Below are 21,046 nucleotides of genomic sequence, written 5' to 3' on the forward strand. Positions count from 1 at the left end.
GCATAGAGCTCTGCTGTTCCAGCCAGAAAGGAGGATGCTTGCTTGTGCCTGCTCCCCCCCCCCCCCCATCTCCCTCAGCGCTATGAGCGATTCCAGGTTCATGTATGCATTCTGGTCTAGTTTAAATTGGGAAGGCGACTCAGGGCGGGTTCAGCGTGCAGTATCGAGACTGTGACCTTGCTGTTTAACAGGTAACGGGCATTGAGGAAGCAGAGAGAGGAACAGTTACCCAGGTTTCAAGAACAAAGGCTGAGTCGAGCATAGGGATCTGTTTACAAACCACCAGCCGCTCTGGGGCGCCCTTAGCGGGGGCGGGGAAGGGGCCCCGCCTGTGAGTGGCTAAGAAAGGTGTGCATCTAGTGAACCCTGATGAAGGGAGGGCGCTCAGCTTGTCTTCCCAGAGAAGCAGCTTCCTGACAGGTGCTGGGCAGAGGAAACGTGGGGACTGTTGCTCAGTATTGGAAAGTAGAAGCTGCTCTTGCTACTTAGGTTAATTTTTTTTGCTGCTCCCGTCCCCCCACCCCCCCACCCCCCAGAAAGACAAAAAGAAGAATGTGTGTTTGGGGGATCCTGGAAGGGGTACCGATAGAAACGCTGAGAGCCTCACGGTGAGGGCCACGAACGGACCTGGTTTCCTCGTGGTCACCGTAGTTTTCCTTCCTTTTCCTTTGTGCGTTTCCCGTTCGTCCTCCCCCTAGTTTTCCTTCCTTTTCCTTTGTGCGTTTCCCGTTCGTCCTCCCCCTAAAGCAGAACTTTCGCAAAGGCAGGCTCTGTGCTCCGCCCTGGGGCTTGCTGCTCAGGCTCAGGAAACTACTCGCACAGACTTGCTTTTGTCAAAACGAGTTTGGCTATTTCTACAGCATCAGATTGGGAATGGTTAAACTTAGGGTGCGAATTCCTGAAATTTGAGGGAAGTTTGGCCTTTCATGCTTTTCTTCCTCCTCCTCCCCAAAAACCTAAGCAGGACATCAGGATTCTCGGGTGTTGTCCGGTCCGGAGGTGCTGGACCAGGCTGAGCAGCTCCCAACCAGGGCAGTTCACGGGGTCCAGAGCGGCACGTGGAAAGCCTCTGCCTCGGGGGAGGCAGCCGAACAAGGGGGCGGTTTGGACACGTTTGCTTCGTTTGTCTCTGAGGCCACAGCGAACATCACTGACACCTGCAGCTTTAAACCAAAGCTGGGCCCTGGCCAGTGTGGAGCGTGTCCCGGGCACGCAGGTCATGGGTTTGGTTCCCGGTCAGGGCACATCCACGGTCGGGGTGCAGGAGGAAGGCAACCAGTGGATGCTTCTCTCTCACGTTAATGTCTGTGTCTTCCTTCTCTCTCCCTGTAAGCCTCCCTCTCTAAAAAAAGGGGGAAGAATCAATTAAAAATAAATAAATAAAACTAAAATTTTAAAAAAAATTAAACCAAAGGTGGTTTGGTTGTCTTCAAACCAGAGGTAAATGTTTGGCTTTCTGAAATAAACCTTACAGAGAGGAAGGAAGCCTTCACCTTGATCACATCTTTGTAAAAATGAATGTCTTGGTTACCGGACGATAACGACGCTCTCTCCTCCTTCCCCGCAGGTGTACGTGGCCGCCTTTGCCGTGTCGGCCTACGCGTCCAGCTACTACCGCGCCGGGAGCAAGCCCTTCAATCCGGTTCTTGGAGAAACATACGAGTGTATTCGCGAGGACAAGGGCTTCCGGTACTTCTCGGAGCAGGTGGTTACTCACCCTCTTGTTTGCTGTGTGCACCCTGGGGTGCTGTGCGCACCACTTGTCCTGAGGAGCCGCTCATGCCTCCCGTGACGGGTGCTTTTGAAATGTTTGTGTTCCGCCTTTCGCCAGGTTCAGAGCAACTCAGATGAAGATAGGGCTTTTGCATGTGAAGAGAGGGATCGCGTTCCCTTCCACGGACACCGAGCCATTCCCCCCACCCGCACCCCCCGGGCATGATGGTCCCAGCACCGCTGAGCTCTCTCGCTTGGCCACATGAATCAGCAGTGCCCTTTCTGTCCCACGTCACAGGGAGAGGACATTTCCAAGGAAGGAGCATTTGCCCAACTGCCATTTAGGTTTAAAGGGTGCGCCCTCAGCTCGTTGACACCATCATTCTAGAGCATGAACGCCCCCATCAGGATGGGTAGCGTTATTCTTGATTTTAAGAATAATCATTCATTCACGTATGTATTCACTCGGCCCATAAATATGTATCGAGCCTATACCACGTGCCTGGCATTGCCCAGGTGCTGGGAGAGCGCATGGGCGGGGGCTGTGGATGCCTGTCCTCAGCTAGGATGGGCGTACTGCATACCTGTGAGCCGCTCCCTGAGCTTCCGTGTGACCCCTCCCCTCTCAGGATTAGCAGAGAACGCTATTCAAGGACAGCACCTCTGGAACCAGACGGAGTAGGTTCCTTTCGTTGTATTGTAAATCAACGAGTGAGATACAAGACCCCTTAATGAGCCAATTAATTAGGAGTCGTTTATTGCACGAGGCCCAGAGGGAGGTGTCTTCCAAATCTCTGAGCAACACATACAGGAAGTTTCCCGTATTTATACTTTTCGAGCCTCTTTGTTTACAGATATTACAAAGAGCTCTGTGTGAGTTATTGTTACAGACAATTGTAACTTTGAATACATAATGAGTCAGTACTTGGCATAAGAATATGGGAATTATTATCAGTATTAGTCTATATTAGTCTATTACATTGGATGGCTAGCTTGCAAGGTCAGACAGTTAAGTTTATCTTTTTCTATTATTTGAACTAAAAACAAAGTCATTTTATAGAATAAGAGACTGTCTTAAAGTGACAGAGTTTACAGGTCTAGGGACTATCTAACAATAGCAGAGATTCAAACAGCAGTTTTACACAAGATGGAGGTTCCTATGCTTCACTTTCAGCTCCGCTTCTTCCTAGGTTTGTGACCAGGTCGGCTGCTTCCCTCTGGGCTGCAGTGTAGAGTGGGGGTGATGGTCATTACAGACCTCAGATGGCTTTGCAAGGGTTGACGAGATACTCTCCACAAAGCTCTGAGGCTGTGAAGTGAAAAGTGTGGTAAGAGTGTGTGCTCTCCTTACTCATGCTGGACAGCATGGTTTGCATTAGTGTAACATTGGCAGCCTCCAGACACATCAGTAAGGAATTGTTGAGCTAAAACAGGGCGCAAAGGTACTGAAAATAAAGATAAAGACAATTCTCCCCCAACCCCCACCCCAGTTAAAGCAGCAGCCAAACATGCCCACCATCCGTGTATCCCTAAATGTCACCTGGGAACATAAATATGATTGCTTTGATACATTTCTCTCCTCCCAATTCTTAGAAAGCTGAGGGAAAAGAGGGGGGGCGGGGTTTGCTAAAATACTATTTCCCTTCCTGACATCCTGCTGCCCTCTTTATCAAAGGAGGTGCATTATGGGGGTAGGAAGGGGAGGGTGGTGTGGCTGACAGGCTTATGGAAATGGTGCTTGTCTTAACTGCACATTGCAAGCACCATTCTCTGGAACTCAAAGGAAAATGGATACATGCTAATCCCAAAGCACCTTTTCAGTAGCTTTCCAGTTAGAGGCTAAAATGAGAAATTAAACCCTGGTATCAGGGAGGTAGGGGGTTAAATCAGTAGTGAAAGGGATATGATAATCTGATGCAAATTCAAGTGGGTTATTTAAGTACCAAACCTAAAATGGAATGAGAATAAATGAAAATGTAATTTGGTTACCATGGCATTATATGCACTCGTGTGAAGAAATAAAGGCCCCAAAATAGCCCCAAACTCCAGCCAACAATCAGGACAGGATGCGTAGGTATAGGAAACAATAGTAACGTGAGCTTGTCTGAGGCTAAGCTTCAACCCCGGGAGCCCTGGCGGGGCGGGGCCGCGTTCAGCACCTGCTTGGGTTCCTGCTGCGGTGGTGTGGGTGGGGAGAGCACGCAGAGGTGGAAAGAGCGTTGCATAACGTAGTCTTCAGTTCTGTGACACGGATCCCCAGGAAGCCAGCGAGAGGGAGATCTGGTCATTGTTAGTAGCATAGGGTGTGCCGGGTAGAATGTAGACCTGCTTCCAGATCCCAGATCCCCCACTTCCTCTGTGCCTGGCCTTGTATAAGCGACGTACATTTTCTGAGCCTCAGTTGCTTCTTGATAAAATAGAGGAGTGGTGATGCTTAGCTCCTGGGTGTGTGAGGCTTAGGTGAAATAATACACGGATTTATAGAGTAAACAAACGTTCAGCATGTGGTTACAGCTCCTATATTTAGAGGCAACTTTAAAAATCGTTTTTAATATACGGTGTGAAGAACAGTAAGAGGAATGTTGAAATAAGATGTACTGTATCTACGCTGCTAGTTCAAGTGGTGTGAAGGGGGCGTGACGTCACTGGTGAGTCTGACAGAAAGCCAGGCAGGAGGCGGCAGGAGTCCCCACGGCCGGCTCCACCAGGGCAATGCCCCCGGTCCTGGTCACGGAGCCACTTCCCGTGCCTGGAACTGAGCCTCATGGCCGTGGGTGGTTGGTCCGTTTAATACACCCACGGATGCATGAGCCCCCCAGGGACAGGCCCACTAGCTAAGGTGACAAGAGACTGATACCTGAACTAGACTGCTGCTCTGCATTGACTGGCAGACAGACCCGCCCCGGGGACCAGAAGGCTTGGTAAGCGTGTCCAGGCAGCCTGCCCCCGGACCGAGTACTCGGGAAGCCAACATTGCAATCATGAGGTGAGCACCGTGAGGAGGAGAGGTGGGCCCCCACAGGCCCCAGGGGTGGGGAGAGTTTGGGCCAGGCCCTCCCTTTCCTGCCAGCGGGAGACAGCTCAGCTCAGTCTCCCCCTCTCCCTCACCTGCCCTTGGTTACACCGACCCGATGCAGAGACCTTCTACTTTCCCATCTAAAGAGGCCCGGGCGGTCCCTGCCAGCGTGGCTCTTCCTGCCTCCTGCCTCCTGCCCAGGAGATGGTCCCCCTCCATGGAGCCAGCCGCACGCCACCCTCGTCCGTTACGTGGAGGCGACACAACATTTCAGCTTTCAGAGCGGGGCTCCTTTGCTTTCTTGTACCCCTACATTGAGTAGAGGTCACCGAACGACGAATAGCATAAACTGGGGAGGACCCCCAAATTAACATTTTGGGTGGGATTTTATTCTAACGAGGACGTTGATGGATATCAGATCTCCAAGTGAAAGGACTCGAAAGGAACAAGGGTGGCTCGGCTTCTCGGCTGTGCTTTCTAGACATTGGAGAAGTGGTGTCTCTCCCTTCCTCCAAGCCCTGGCCGTGCTGCTCTGTGGTTTGGCGGGAACGTGGATGTCCGAAGTGGTCAGTGGTCCGGGAGGTTGACGTGAGTGCTGCTTCCCAGAGCCCAGCTACACCGAGCTCTGTTTCTCTCCTTAAAAACCCCAAAAATGCAATGTCAGAATGACTCAGCTGTCAGACACCAGAGGAAACATTTGCTGTTCAGATTTTCCTCATAACAGTTAAGGTGTGCAGGGTGCTTTATGAACAGGTTCTTATTTGATCCCCCAAATCCCCGTGTGCAGGCGAGGCGAGGCGGGGATCAGGTTCAGGCGCGGAAAGGAGCCGAGGGCATCGGCACCTCCCAGTGCCCCTCGGCCACCGCCCTGTTTCCAGCCCCGTCCCTTCTCCGTCACACTCTTGGGGTCTCTTGTGTAGTTCAGGTGCCGTGCTCAGAGCTGCTGGACTCGGGCTGCCGATGGAAACGGCCTTTTGTACTGTTCAGACTGCGGGCTTTGGTCTGTCGTCGTCACTCGGCCTTCCTCCTCCAGACTCACACAGGACGCTGTTCTGCGCCCACCGTGGCTGGCGGGTGGCCTCTGAGGAGGAGGTGCATCTGGAGTAAGTTATAGACATTCCTGTCATATGGTCCACCGTCTCGGGGAAGGAGCTCGCTTTGTGCCAAGAAATCTGATTCAGCCTTGGCTTTCTAAATAAGCCCAGAACTGGCTTTGGGGGGTGGGCAGGGGAGGGGGGACTCGGTGGAAAGGACTTCCTTTCTCCTCCGACTGTCTCCTGTGGGTGAGTTACTCCTCACTGGCTCCCCCTACTGCCTGGCACAGAGCTCTGCTGTGTGTGACTTCATCAGCCACTGGGGGCTCAGGAAACCCCCTTCAGTTGGCATGGCTTCTCTTTGTACCTTTGGGAAAGGGTTGGTGTCTAAATTTAGGACGCACAGTTAAGCTATTTCCTGAAAGTGGCTTTTCCTGATTGGCTGTTCCAGTCATTTTAACCTTTTACCCACCCATCCACATACTCTCGACAGAAAAGCCGAGTGGAGTTATTGAAAGTTACTAAAATGGAAGAGTCACCCTGGCCAGTGTGGCTCGGTGATTGGAGTGTCGACCTTCTGGAGGGTCTCAGGTTCAATTCCCAGTCAAGGGCACATACCTGGGTTGTAGGTTTGATCCCCACAAGTTGCCCTACAAGGTCGGAGGCCAATCAGGAACTAGGAGGACTGTCTAGTTAGGTCTCGGAACAGCTGCAGAATTGATGTATTTAAGGGATATTTTTATAAATCCAAAAAAAGAAAAACCTACAAAATACACAAATATTGAAGTGCATTCTTTTCCCATCTGCTTCCCTCCTCTTAGAACCTTCAAAGCATAAATAAAAATGATTAGGTCAGGGTGAAGAAAGACATCTGATATATAAATAAATTACAGGAATTATTGTTGTTTGTTTTTTTAATATATTTTATTGATTTTTTACAGAGAGGAAGGGAGAGGGATAGAGAGTTAGAAACATCGATGGGAGAGAAACATCGATCAGCTGCCTCCTGCACACCCCCTACTGGGGATGTGCCTGCAACCAAGGTACATGCCCTTGACTGGAATCGAACCCAGGACCTTTCAGTCCACAGGCTGATGCTCTATCCACTGAGCCAAACCAGTTTTGGCAGGAATTATTGTTTTTTATTGTTTAAAGTATTACAAATAGTAGTAGATATGTCTCCTTTTTTTCTCCCATTTACCTCCCCTGGCCTCCCCTACCCCCTCACCCGCTGGCACATGCCCTCACCCCCCTAGTGCCTGTGTCCATTGGTTATGCTTATATACTTACTAGAGGCCTGGTGCATGGAATTTGTACACTGAGTGGGAGGGTGTCCCTCAGCCCAGCCTGCACCCTCTCCAATCTGGGACCCCTCAGGGGATGTCCGACTGCTGGTTTCGGACATCCCTCTCACAATCCGGGACTGCTGGCTCCTAACCACTCATCTGCCTGGCTGCCTGATTGCCCCTAACCACTCTGCCTGCCAACCTGGTAGCCCCCTAACTGCTCCCTTGCCAGCCTGATTGACACCTAACCGCTCCCCTGCTGGCCCAATTACCCCCAATTGCCCTCCCCTGCAGGCCTGGTCCCCCCCCAACTGTCCTCCCCTGCAGGCCTGGTCGCCCCCAACTGCTCTCCCCTGCCGGCCATCTTGTGATGACATGGGGGTGGCCATCTTGTGATGATGTGGGGTCAGCCATCTTGTGACACAAGAGTGTGAGGGTCAATTTGCATATTACCTCTTTATTCTATAGGATATGCATTTTAGGAGGTAGGTTTCTAAAAGGGCTGGAAGTGAAAATTGCCCTTGAGAATCCCATAGGCACAGGGAGGGGCTGTGCTCTTAGGAGGCCTGTGGGAACTAGAACCATCCAGGGGCAGCAAAGGTGCGTCGCCCATCTCATCTTGGATCTGAGATCTGTGCTCTTGAGAGCTGAGAGATGCCACAGCTGTGTAGATGTTTGCCTCTGCTTCTCTTCGGGCCGAGCCGGCAGGTGAAATCCACCCGTTCAATGTGTATGTGACAGGACTCTAGATGAAGCTGCCCCTGCCGTTCTCTGCCTACAGGGGTGGCACCCGGAAGTGGTTTTCAGACCATGTTCCTGAGGGCCCAGAGCTGTGGATTTGAGCATTTGTCAGCCCCCACCCCGAAAACCATGCTGTAAACAAAAAACGCTGGGTTTTACCTTGGCTTCTTCCCTATCAGTGTGTTTGGGAAACCTTACTTAATCTTTCTGGTTCCTCTCCTTGTTTGTAATGTGAAGCCTTTAGCTGGATGCTCTACATGTAAGAAGCTTGGCTAAGAACCAGCTGACAGAAGTTTCTGGAAACACCACTGGCAACGTTACTCTGGTTTTACTAATCTGAATTATAATAACAGTACACTTACCGTTCATGTGCCTCGAGTGACTGAGGACTCGTTTCCTCATTAGCTCCTTCATCAGTGAATCGACAGAAGTAATGACTCCAGTGTCAAAGGCAGGGAGTCGGCTACGTCTGCCCCAGGGGACTCTCTTTTCTAGAATGTGATTGCCTACTTACGCAAATTGCGTATTTCTATTATGACGGAAAATGAATAAAACTTTTTTTCATAGCAGTTGACTAATATTTCTTCAATAATGGTTCGTTTAGCTCTTTGTAGACACATGATTCTTTTTTAAAAAAATGATCTTGGATTCGTTTTCCTGTAGGTAATTTGCAAAGAGACTGGACATGTGATGCACTTTTCAAAAGAGTGAACTCTGCTGAGGCATTGAGAGTTTTTGTGTTGCTTAGAAATAGCGTTTAAAAATATTTGTGATTTGACAATCTAATTAAATGCAGGTGCTTTCAGAACAGCCGATAGGGATTGTGACATGGGCAGCCGATGTCAGATTAGAGGGTTTGTGAGCGGGCATCCCTGGCATGCCCTTGTGTTTATTTTCACGTCTTTCAAAAGGTGTCTCTGTCCTCATCACTCACTTTGCCACTTTTCTCCGAGGCTTCCATTCACCCCTAAACAAACTGGAGCAAATTGGAATTGACCACATTAGAAGCGCCCTCTAAAGGACAGACTTGTTAAAAGAAAACTAAGGAAGCATTCATTCACTTTGACCCTGAGCGTTGTTACATCTCAGCAAAAGGGCGAAGGAGGGACTTCACGAGACACAGAAGCTAATAATGCTTTTGTTTTTGGCCTTTGTTTCCAACAGGTCAGCCACCACCCGCCTATCTCTGCATGTCACGCTGAGTCTGAAAATTTTGTTTTCTGGCAAGGTAATGTGCTAATCTTTTCAACCCCATCGTTTTTTGTGCCGTTATAGATTTTTATTTTATTAAGGAATGGCTGTTAAATGCTCGTTAAGATTAAAAGTGGGCCCTGGACTTGGAATCGCTGGGCAAGCCTTGCATCTTGTCACCTGCTTCTCATCTCCCCTGCTCCTATTCCTTTCTCCATGTTGCTGCCGGTTATCTTTGCAGAGTCTGTATCTAATCACATCAGTTCTCTGTCCAAACAAACACCTTACTTTCCCTTGAGGCACAAAAACCAGACTTCTTAGCCAGGCTGTAGAGCCCAGTGGCTTTTGTACCCATCTGTCTTCCCACTCTTCTCTCTAACCAAGCATGTCCTTGTTCCATTTCACCACACAACCTACTCAGAGCCGGTGAGCTCTCCCAAGGGCGGGACTTCATCTTCTCATTAGCTTCCCTAGTACTCAATTTTTACTTATTCTATTTATATAAAAGGCTAATATGCTAAGTGTCTGACCATCCAGCCAGTCGCTATGATACACACTGACCACCAGGGGGCATTCGCTCAATGCAGGAGCTGCCGAGCTGCAGTGACTTGGCAGGGGCAGTTCTCAGGTGATGCACCCTGAAACTAGAGAGGAGGGAGCCCGATTCCTCGTGGGGCCGTGCGCTTCCACCTTCGGCCGTGGGTTATGGTGTTGTTGCTGGGGCACTGTGGGCCCCGAATCTGTTTTACTGTACACTTGCGTTTGCGCGCCACACCCTGTACGACAGCAACTTTTCAGAGTGCCCTCTCGCACTCCGGGACCCCTCGGGGGATGTTGGAGAGCTGATTTCAGCCTGATCCCCGCAGACCAGGTCGAGGGACCCCACCTGCCGGAGGGACCCTGCTCACTCTGCAGATGCCCTTCGAGCCACAGCACCACCCCAGGTGCAGCCGGCAGGGGAGGGACCACAGGAGGTTTGCTCCAGAGTGTGTCCAGCCCATCTCCCCGAGTCCCACCCCACCGGCCACCTTCTAATTTCCTTTCAATGTGCACGAATCCATGCACTGGGTCACTAGTAGAGAATAAAAAGTTATCCTGTGCCCAGCCAGTATGGCTCAGTGGTTGAGCATTGACCTATGAACCAGGAGGTCACAGATCGATTCCCAGTCGAGGTACATGTCTGGGTTTTAGGCTTGATCCCCAGTGAGAGGGGAGGGAGGTGGTGCAGGAGGCAGCTGATCAGTGATGCTCTCTCATCATTGATGTTTCTATCTCTCTCTCCCTCTCCCTTCTTTCCTGAAATCAATAAAAAATGTATATTTTTAAAAAGTTATCCTATATGATAAGGGGTTTTATTATGAAGAGATTGTTCAATGTCGTGATTGATCACTTATGCAGCCTAAGAACTCTTTTGTCTACCTAGCTCTCCTGGTAAATGTGTAATGCTCGGTATTATTTCATTTCAGATGTGAGATGGAAAAACAAATTCTGGGGCAAATCCATGGAAATCGTTCCCATTGGCACAACCCATGTGACTCTGCCGGCGTAAGTGCCTCTGTGGTTGGGAACCTTAGAGAATTTAGGGCCAAGATGGCAGCCTTAGGAGCAAGCTGCCCACGGTCCCTAAGGCGCTGTGACTGGTTTGGTTTTTTAATCTGTTTGACAGTAAATGCACGTGTTCCTTATTGTGACGACCTCACATTTTATTTCCCTCAAATGAAAATGCTTCCGCGAGACCAAAATTACCAGAAAAGACATTTCTTTAAAACTCATTTATGCTTTCTAACAAAACTAAGAATGATGGTTTTTGTTAATGTTGTTGTCCTACCTCACGGTCTGAATTCCTTTTCAGAAAGGTGTGGCCTTGATCTTTCAGGGATGACTGATACTTATTCATAAACCAGAACGTGGCCCCTGCAGCCAGGCTGCCAGGACCCCGGAGCTCGCTCTGCTGGGGCTGATGGCAGATCCTGGAGGTTCCTTAACCTCTCCGGTCTCCAGTGCCGCCACCTGTGAACCGGGGATACTATACCGCCCACTTCATAGGACTGTTGTGAAGGTTAAACACATAAACTAGTACTTGGCACGTGGCATGTGCCATGTAAGTGTTTGGTCTTATATAATTATTACTAGAGGCCCAGTGCATGATTGAATCATGCACGTGTAGGGTCCCCTACACGCTTTTGCTTTTGATCACGGGGAGCTGGGTGCCTGTCCGCTAGTGCACCAGGCCTTTCAGAAGCCTCCAGCGCCGGCGGAGGCTTCTGAAAGGCCTGGTGTCTGAGCGGAAAGGCATCCAGCTGCCACGCTTTTGCTTTTGATCGCGGGGAGTTGGGTGCCTGTCTGCTGGTGCACCAGGCCTTTCAGAAGCCTCCAGCGCAGTGGAGGCTTCTGAAAGGCCTGGTGTCTGAGCGAACAGGCATCCAGCTGCCATGCTTTCACTTTCGATCGCTGGTGCACCAGGCCTTTCAGAAGCCTCCGCTGCCTTTCAGAAGCGGACAGGCACCCAGCTTCCACGCTTTTGATGGTCCGTGGCCGCTGAGGGGGGCTACCCTGCTGTTGAGAGGCGCCGGGGGCGGGACTCCCGGGCGGGACTCCCACCCCCTGCGCCTCTCAACGGCCGCTGAGGGGGGCTGCCGCGGACACCTGGCTACCCTGCTGTTGAGAGGCGCAGCTGGGTGTCCGCGCAGGCCCCCTCAGCGGCCGCGGATCTGGCCTCGATCTGGCCGTTGAGAGTCGCAGAGTCCCCTCAGTGGCAGCGGATCCGTGCCTCTCAATGGCTGGATAGGCCACCCCGAGTCCCGCCCCCCAGCCTCCCACCGCCCAATCGTGGGCATAGCGGAGTGATGGTAATTTACATTTTACTCTATTATTAGATAGGATGTATCTGTTGAACTGGAATCTGAACACTTTCTCATTGTAAAAGATTTAAGATATATGTATCTTAAGATTTACACATATGCTATATGTGTGTATACATATAGGTGCGTCATATGCACACACATGTGTGTACCTATATGCACATATACATGTGTGTGCACATGTATGTGTGGAGAGAGAGCAGATTGTGAAAACCCCCATTCTTCCCCATGGCCACTTCCCTTCCCTGGTTTGGGGACTTTAGACGAGTCACCTCCGGCTCTCAGTTCCCTCCTCTGTCCGAGGAGGCGGGGGGGTGGGGGGTGTCCAGGAGATCAGCGGAGGTAGCCAGGCCCCCGGCCGCTTGCAGAGTGCCGAGCCTGGTGCTGTCGCCCTCGGTGGCGTGCTGCCTCCCGGGAGAGGGAAGGCCCCGTGAGTGCTGGCTCCGCAGGTGCAGGGATGAGTAACTCATCATGTGACTTGCTTATTTAAAAAGCGGCGCTTGTTTGCATCGCCCTCTCACCTTTTCCTCCTTTAGTTTCGGGGACCATTTTGAGTGGAACAAAGTCACCTCCTGCATCCATAACATCTTGAGCGGGCAGCGGTGGATTGAGCACTACGGGGAGATTGTCATCAAGAACCTGAATGACGACTCCTGCCACTGCAAAGTGAACTTCATCAAGGTGAGCGGCGGCCCTGGGGGCTCTGCTCCCCCCTGGAAAGGCCTACGGAGCTGGGGCCTCAGGCGCCTTGGGGAACCTTTCGCCTTCACTTCTATGCCAGCAGACAAGCAATGCTGGCCGGGGCTCTCACCTGGACCAGGGCCATAGCTCCTCCCGGCCTCCACCATCCTCCCCTCTGGTCTGTCCTCAGGGCAACAGCCAGAGGGGCTCTTCTGAAATGTGTCAGCCCGGTCAGCATGGCTCAGTGGTTGAGCGTCGACCTATGAATCAAGAGGTCACAGTTCGAGCCCCAGTGTGGGGCATGCAGGAAGCCGCAGATTAAGGATTCTCTCCATTATTGATGTTTCTGTCTCTGTCTCCCTCTTCCTTCCTCTCTGATATCAATAAAAAATATATTTATAAAATAAAATAAAACATAAGTCATGTGCTTCAGTATGGATGGATTCTGAAGACATGCTGAGTGAAATATGCCAGCCAGAAAAGGCCTGACACTGTCTGACTACATTCATGTGAGGTCCCTAGAGCAGTCACAGCCACAGAGACAGCAGAATGGTGGTGGCCAGGGGCTGGGGAGAGGGAATGGGGAGTTGTTTAATGGGCACAGTTTCAGCTTGGGAAGATGAAGAATTTCTGGCAAGATATAAGGCAGTGGTTGCACAACATTATGAATGTACTTAATGCCACTGAATTCTACACTTATAAATGGTTAAAAAGGTAAATTTTGTTATGTATGTTTTACCACAATTTTTAAAAATGGAATTTGTGTGGTATTTGACCAAATCCTCTGACAACTTCGTCTTTCTCACGGAAAAGCTTGAATCCGTACGGAGGCCACAGGACCCGCTCAGTCTGCACTGCCCGCCCTGGCCCGCCCCTCCAGTTCACAAACACGTGTACACACACACGCACACTGACCTCACTCCTCTCCAGCCTCAGCTCCTACCGGCCCCTCGTCCCCTCCTTCCTCACTGTCCTTTGACCACGCTGGCCTTTCTCTCTTCATTCTCTCTCCCCCCAGATCCTTCCATCACCTGCCCTGTCTTGTTAGTGACTCTCTATCACATCCCATTTTCTTATTACTGTCTGTAGTTAGCCGCCCCATTGATTTACTTGTTTATTTTCTGTTCCCCACACCTCCCTCGCCATTCCTGGCTCCAGAAAAGCAAACGCCTGCTTGCTCTCACTCCTCACTCTCACTTGGGGTGCAGCTGCTGCCTGGAAATGGGGCCTGGGCCCCAGCAGACTCATCACAGGATGAATGAGCAGGCTGGCCTGAGGCAGAACACCTGCCAGTCAGCTTGGCCTTCCGCCAGCCTTAACTGGAGCCTTCTCCACCTTCTTCCTCCTCAGATCCCCTCTTGCTGTTGCAGATCTCACGTACTTAACATGGCCTTAGAGTGTTGCCCCCTCAAAAAAATGTTTGCACTGAATTCAGATCAAAGTTCTAAGCCGAGTTATTAGGTTCTAATTGTGGAACTTCATGGGGTTCCTCTCTGTACCACCAGTAGCTGGTGGGTGACATGATTAAGAGATGGATTGGGATCTCTTTTCTCTTTTTTTTTTATAATACATATTTTTATTGATTTAGAGAGGAAGGGAGAGGGAGAGAGAGATAGAAACATCAATGATGAGAGAGAATCATTGATCGGCTGCCTCCTGCACACCCCACCCTGGGGATCAAGCCTGCAACCGGGGCATGTGCCCTTGGCCGGAATCGAACCTAGGACCCTTCAGTCCTCAGGCTGACGCTCTATCCACTGAGCCAAACCAGCTAGGGCTGGACTGGGATCTTTCTTAAACCCCATAAGTCAAACTGGGTTGTAGTCAGACATAAACCTGGTAGAGACTCACATAAAATAGACATGGCCCTGCTTGAAAGCTTCATTAAGCTCCCTGCAAAGAAGAAGCAAAAGGCCGTCTGGCGCGGGAATCTGCGCACCCCTGCTCGCGTGAGCCCCCTTGTCCAGCATTTCCCCCAGGGAACCCTGCCACCCACGTGGCACTGCCCACTGAGGGGCAGCGAGGAGGTGTTTGTAGCCATGAGAGATGAGAAGAGTCTGTCCTCTTCCCAGCAATGGACTGTGGGCAAACATCTGCAAGAAAGAAGCCTGAGTCCTGCTTCGGAATAAACTGCGGAGCCTGGACAGTATTTATATCTTTCTCCGCGTTTTTGCAGGACGCGAGGACTGGCTTATGAATCTCTGATGCACTCCGCCCTTCCTCCCTTGTTTACCAGACTAGGAAGGTGGCCTGAGAATGCCACTCACCTTCATAGGTTTCCAAATATAGATCCTGTTTTGGCTGAAAACACCAATTGGATTTTCGACTTATGGAGTAATGCCTTCTTTTTCTTTCCCCCATAGAGATTTTTTGGGGCAGTCAGGTAATTGAAAGGTTTAGAAAAAATCAACTCTAGGGAGTTAGAGCTCCCTCTGCTGGGCGCGGTATAGTACTGTATAAAACCCTCCAGGCTGAGCTGAGCCGAGCTGGTCTCAGACCAGGACCAACCACAGTGTGAATATGCGTTGCCTAAGGTTCCTGTAGTTAGATGAACAGATCTAGAAAATGTCTTGGTTTACAAAGCAGCCACCTTTATTGGTTTACAAAAGACTGTCTTGTGCCTTTAGAGAAAAAAATTACACGAATTACATTTTTTTTAAATTGCAGTTGTCAGGCCCTAGCCAGTTTGGCTCAGTCAATAGAGCGTGGCCCTGTGGACTGAAGGGTCCTGAGTTTGATTCGGGTCAAGGGCATGTACCTCCGTTGCAGGCTGGATCCACGGCCCTGAGCGGGGCATGTGTGGGGGCTTACATCCCAGCCGCACTCTTTGGCTGATATAGAAGACCTGAGCTTTCCTATTTCTTTGCATGTAGAAAAAGTAGGGAAAAAAGTATCTTACACACACATGGAATTACCGAATGTTGGCTGGTTGAGATTGCAAACTCTAAAGGGCTAGCTATTCATTTTTATGAAATAATTAAAAGTGTGATTTTAAAAACGAGATAGAGTCCAAAACTGGCAAACTATATGCAATATAGAACTTCCCTTATGGTTCTTTCTTTTCCCTCTCCCCTCCCCCTCTTCATATCTGTACTAAGTTGACCCCCAAATTACTAATCAGACGACTCCCCTTTGAATCCTAGGCAAAATACTGGAGCACGAACTCCCGCGAGATCGAAGGGACGGTGTTTGACAAGAGTGGGAAGGCGGTGCACCGGCTCTTTGGGAAATGGCACGAGAGCATCTACTATGGCGGCCCGTCCTCCTCCACCTGTGTCTGGAGAGCCAGTCAGTATCAGGGAATCGGCCCCAGGGGGTGTGGGGGCGTGGCTGGAGGAACTGTGGAGGGGCGGCGTCTGCCATGGGTGGGTGTCAGCGGCCATGGAGTCTCCAGGCTGCTTCTAACTGTGTCTGAGTTGTCGGTCCCACTTTCTTTTTAAAAAAAATATATCTTATTGATTTTTTTGCAGAAAGGAAGGGAGAGGGATAGAGAGTTAGAAACATCGATGAGAGAGAAACATCGATCAGCTGCCTCCTGCAAACTCCCCACTGGGGATGTGCCCACAGCCAAGGTACATGCCCTTGACCGGAATCGAACCTGGGACCCTTCAGTCCGCAGGCGGACGCTCTATCCACTGAGCCAAACGGGTTAGGGCTGTCGACCCCTCTTTCATTCACCGGATCACGTCTCAGACTCATTCCCATGCTCAGCAGCAGCACCTCTGTCGCGCCGGGAGACCCTGGGTTCTTATCCCAGAACAAGGCCATAGTAATGCATGGCACCGTCTTCCATCAGCACCCAGCCGCCTGCGCCTGTGCCCGGGCACAGAAGGGATGTCAGTCAGGGACCAGAAGCCGTTCTTCAGCAGGACAAAGAGAAAAAATGTTACCGGAGAAGCAGGCTGACCTGGGGGTTCTACAAGAGTTAGGGAGCCCCCAGACTCATCCAGCACCACAGCCACTCCGGCCGCGCCTGCCATCCCACAAGGATGCTGAGCCCGGAAGCAGCTGTGGAAGGAGGACCAGGGAAGCCAGACCCTCCTGACAGGTTCCCAGAGCATGCTCAGATTTAGTTCGTCTTCTAAGTGTGTTTCCCAGTCATGGTCACGTTATAAACCCGTTGTGCTGAGAGACCATCATTAGGATACTTTGGGCCAATCAAAACAAAACAAGAAAACCGTTCTGATGGCGACTTAAAGCATGAGGCTCTGTGCCGATACTTAACAGTAAGGGGGGCGGGGGGGGGGGCAGGGTTGCTGAGAGGCAGCCTGTGTAGGGAGCACGGATCATTGAGGGCACCTTCTGTGACTCCCAATGTGACATGATGTGTCCCTCGTGGATGTAAATGTATCTTATCCCCACGGGGCAGCTCGCCGAGCAGGGAGAAGGGAGGACAAAAGCGCTTTCTCCTTCCTCAGGAAGGAAGTGTTTCCAAGAGCCCCCAGGAGATGCCTTTACATTTTGTCAGCCTGAAGCGGGTCCAAACCCCCATCCCTCAGCAATCCCGGGCAACTGGGTGGGCAGGAGCGAGTCAGATGGGTAGGTGCATCCGCGAGGGAGGACACAGGCCCGCCTGACCAGAGCAGTCTCCGTAGCAAGGAAGGAAGGAAGGGAGATGCCTTAGAAGAGGCCGCCAACAGCGTCTCTTTCAGCGGGCGGCGGCCTCACCCTCCCCCGCCACGGGGGTCGCCGCGCAGTGGGAAGGGATTGGCGCGTGGCCGCCGTCCTGGCTGCAGAGGCTCGGGGGCACACGTGAGATCCTGCAAATGAAGCATTCACCTTCCTTTGCTTAAAGTGTGCATCCCAGAGCAGAGCTACGTCCCCTCTGGGTGCGAAAGTGGAACCTTGATGAAAGAGCACTGTGTGAGCTGCTGTTCTTGTTGTCAGTGTTGTTCACTGGCTGTAGGTCTCTGCCTGGGCCATGAGCATCCAGGCCCCTCTGTCTCCAAGGAAAACCACCGTCTTCACTCTGGGGGATGGAGACTGGGATAGATTTTTGAAGGCACATTAGGAAGCTTTGGTAGGATTTCATGTCTTAGATACTCAGAGAATTAGACCTGGAATTTGACAAAAAGGACTTGTGAAACTTCAAAAATGGTCTGCAAAAAAGAAAGAAGGCCTGAAGAAAGTTCATGGAAAATATTTGTATTCGTCTGTGTGAGCAACAAGAGCTCAGGCTTTGAGTGATTTTATTAGCCTATGTTTGATTGACCCAATTTGTAAATTTGGGTATTTTTAGCTTGATTTTTAGCTGGAATTCAAGCTAGGGCAATACATCTCCATAAATCTGCTTGGACTGCTATGACAAAGTACCGCACACTGGGTGGCTTAAACAATAGAAATTGATTTTCTCATAGTTCTGGAGGCTGGGAAATCAAAGATCAAGGTGCTGTCATGTTTGGGTTCTGGTGAGGGACCTCTTCCTGGCTTGCAGACAGCCACGCGCTCAGGGCCCCACCCTCCTGACCTCATTTAACCTTCATTACTTCCTTAGAGGCCCCGTCTCCAAACACAGCCACACGGAGGGGAGGGCTTCACCCTGTGAATTCTGGGAGGATACATTCAGGCTATAAACACTCTGCCTCTGGGCCCCAGATTCCTGTCCTTCTTACAGGCAAAATCTATTTATTCCATCCCAACAGCCGCCCAAAGCCTTACCTCATTTCAGCATCAACTCTAACATCCAAAGTCTCATCTGAATGTCATGTCAGGCATGGGTGAGGCTTGAGGTGTGATTCATCCTCTCCAGCTGTCGGCCTAGGAAACCAAAATGTGCTTCCAAAATACAGTGGTGGGACGGGCATAGGATCGGCATTCCCAAGGGAGACATGGAAGGGACGACAGGCCCCAAGCAAGCCTTAACTAGCGAGGAAAAAATGTCATTAGATCGTAAGGGTCCAGATAATCCTCTCTGGTTCCACGTCCAACCCTCTGGGCCCACTGGGCTCCGGGTGGTGGCCACCTGGCATGCTAAGCTGCAGCAGTGGGCCCACCCTTTGCCTCACCCCCTAGGCCTGTGCCGTCTCAGCCTGCCCTGTCAGCGGCAGCCTGGGGGCCTCTGAATCACCCCAGTCACTCTCCCCTTAGCTAGTGCAGCTGGAGCCCTCTGTGGTCCCAGCCTGTGAAATGCCAGGAACCCAGTCGCTTCCTTCCTTCTGTCCCTTCATCTCTGTCCCCTTAGTCCCAGCGGCTGTGTTTCTGCCAGCATAATCCCTCTATCCCTGGCTCCTGCTGAGATGGTTTTACATTAAAATATGTGAAAGAAGGTCAGGCGTGGGAGAAAGAATAACATTTATTGACCACTTGCTAGGCATTCAACACTATTTTAGGGAGTAGACAGTTTTAGGAGAAACTGACATCTCTCAAATGACAAATGGATTCTCTAGCCCGGCTGGAGCAGCTCAGTTGGTTGAGTGTCGTCCTGTGCACTGAAGGGTTGCCAGTTTGATTCCCCATCGGGGCGAATACCTGGGTTGCAGGTTCAATCCCCAGTCAGGGCACCTACAGAAGGCAACTAATCAATGTTTTCCCTTTCTCTCTCTCTCTCTCTCTCTCTCTCTCTCTCCATGTCCTTGGGTGAGGATTTTAAAGAACACATCTGGATTCTAGAGTGGCAGTCTTGTTTGTCAGGAAAAATAGACTGAGAGCTTTTTTTAAAGGTAGTTTATTTTAGTAAATGAACAATTTTTATAGCTTAAACAGTCTAGAAACTTCACAGTGTTTTATAAATTTGCTGTGTGACCATAGAGAGGAGGCCTTATCCTTATAGGTAGGACAAAACTTGTAGAGAAGAAAATGTGTAGGGCAGTATTCAGCCTCTGCTGGTTAACCAGGATATTTTAATAGAAATGGAAGAGTTCAGAGCTGAGAGAAATTATGGCTGGTTTGAGATGAAAACGGTGAAGGAATTAAAAAGTAACATCAATGAAATAAAAAAAGTAAAGTAAATGAAATGCAAGTTAGGGATGAATGATCTCTTTTTCTTGTAGATCCCATGCCCAAAGGCTATGAGCAATATTATGGCTTCACACAGTTTGCACTAGAATTAAATGAAATTGATTCATCCTTGAAGACTTTATTACCACCTACTGACACTCGATTTAGGCCAGACCAAAGGTAAGGATTTTTTTTCCCCCCAATCTTTGTCTCCAGAGATGTAAAACTTTTTATAAAGACTGTTATTAACAACTCCCGGGGCACCAGCGGGGCCTGAGCGAAGATAATGTCATCAGGAATAGAGGGCCGGGGGACCTGAAGCAGCCGTGTGGCAGGAACGGAGCCCCGCTTAGCGCTGTGTGGGGCGTGACTTGTAGTCATCAGTAGAGCCCCATTTCTATTGAAGCACCAAAAAAGTGTTTATTCTTAAGAGTTTTATGCATTCAATAAAAATAAAACTTATTGTGTATTGAAAGAATAAAAAACATCCTCCTCTTCCACCCCTAGAATTTAAATTATTTTGATGCATTGAGAGCTAATGTTTGATTCTTTGTTTGCTGCTAACAAGCTGTGCGACATATAAGTCTTTTAATCTTTCTCAGCCTCAGATTCCTACTTTATAAAATGGAAAGAATTATCTCTTCCCCAAGGCCTTTCTAATTAAGACCCAAAACCCAGAAGAAGAAAAAAAAGGGTAAAAATTTGACTTTATTAAAAAAAAGAAAGAAAGAAATCCAACAACACCCTTCATGGCAAAGTAAATAAAATACATACTCAGAGTGAATAGATAAATGACAAACTGAGGAATCTGTACTTGCAGCTCATTTCATGAATTGGTTCTAGAAACCAAGATCAACTCATTTAAAAAATGGACATAAGAAAATGAAGAGGTCACAAAATAAGAAATGCAGATATCCCTTAAACATGAAAGATGCTCCCTCTCACACAAAGAGATGAAATTTTTAGAGCCCCATTGATGTCCCATTTCTTAACCTGTCAGACGGAAAAGACTCACAAGTGTGGTGTACGCTGAGGCTATAGGGCAAAGGCACACCAATAACATTGCTGGTGGCAATGTGAATTGTATAATCCCCATGAAGGGTGATTGGTTATATGTATATTACAAACTCACCCTTTAACCCAGCAATCTCACTTCTAGAAATTTCTCCTTTCAGGTACACTAACCCATGCACAAAATGACAGATATACATGGTCATTCATTGCAGTATTAATGATAAATTACATTTAAAAATTGGGAGCATCCCCAATGTCTGTCAGTAGGAAATTATTTAAATAAATTCAGATATGTCCACACAATTGGATATAACGCAGCTATATAAAAAATGAAGATGTCTGTGTGCTACCAAGAAAGATCTCCAAGACATACAGGGTGGAGCAAAAGTAGGTTTATAGTTGTTCATATAGAAAATAAAATAATTAATAATAATACAAGAATAAACTCTGTTTCAGGTACTCATAACTGTAAAGCTACTTTCTCCCCACCCCGTATTGTTAAGTAAAGGAAAAACAAGCCCTGGCCGGTTTTGCTCAGTGGTTAGAGGTCGGCCTGTGGACCGAAGGGTTGAT

At 49.6% G+C, this 21,046-nt stretch overlaps 1 protein-coding gene across 6 annotated transcripts in view; it reads left to right on the forward strand.

The window, feature by feature from the left end:
* OSBPL3 (oxysterol binding protein like 3) overlaps window positions 1–21,046 on the forward strand; it is a 145,903-nt gene that overhangs the window by 117,264 nt on the left and 7,593 nt on the right. For all 6 annotated transcript variants that reach the window (XM_079786792.1, XM_079786793.1, XM_079786791.1 and 3 more), the window contains 6 exons: window positions 1,568–1,705; window positions 8,955–9,018; window positions 10,448–10,526; window positions 12,379–12,523; window positions 15,667–15,811; window positions 19,513–19,639. In XM_079786792.1, the coding sequence (XP_079642918.1) occupies window positions 1,568–1,705; window positions 8,955–9,018; window positions 10,448–10,526; window positions 12,379–12,523; window positions 15,667–15,811; window positions 19,513–19,639 (698 nt within the window). The remainder of the gene's footprint in view (window positions 1–1,567; window positions 1,706–8,954; window positions 9,019–10,447; window positions 10,527–12,378; window positions 12,524–15,666; window positions 15,812–19,512; window positions 19,640–21,046) is intronic.

This window comes from Cnephaeus nilssonii, assembly GCF_951640355.1.
Source record: "Cnephaeus nilssonii genome assembly, chromosome: 12".
NCBI classification, from domain to species: domain Eukaryota; kingdom Metazoa; phylum Chordata; class Mammalia; order Chiroptera; family Vespertilionidae; genus Cnephaeus; species Cnephaeus nilssonii.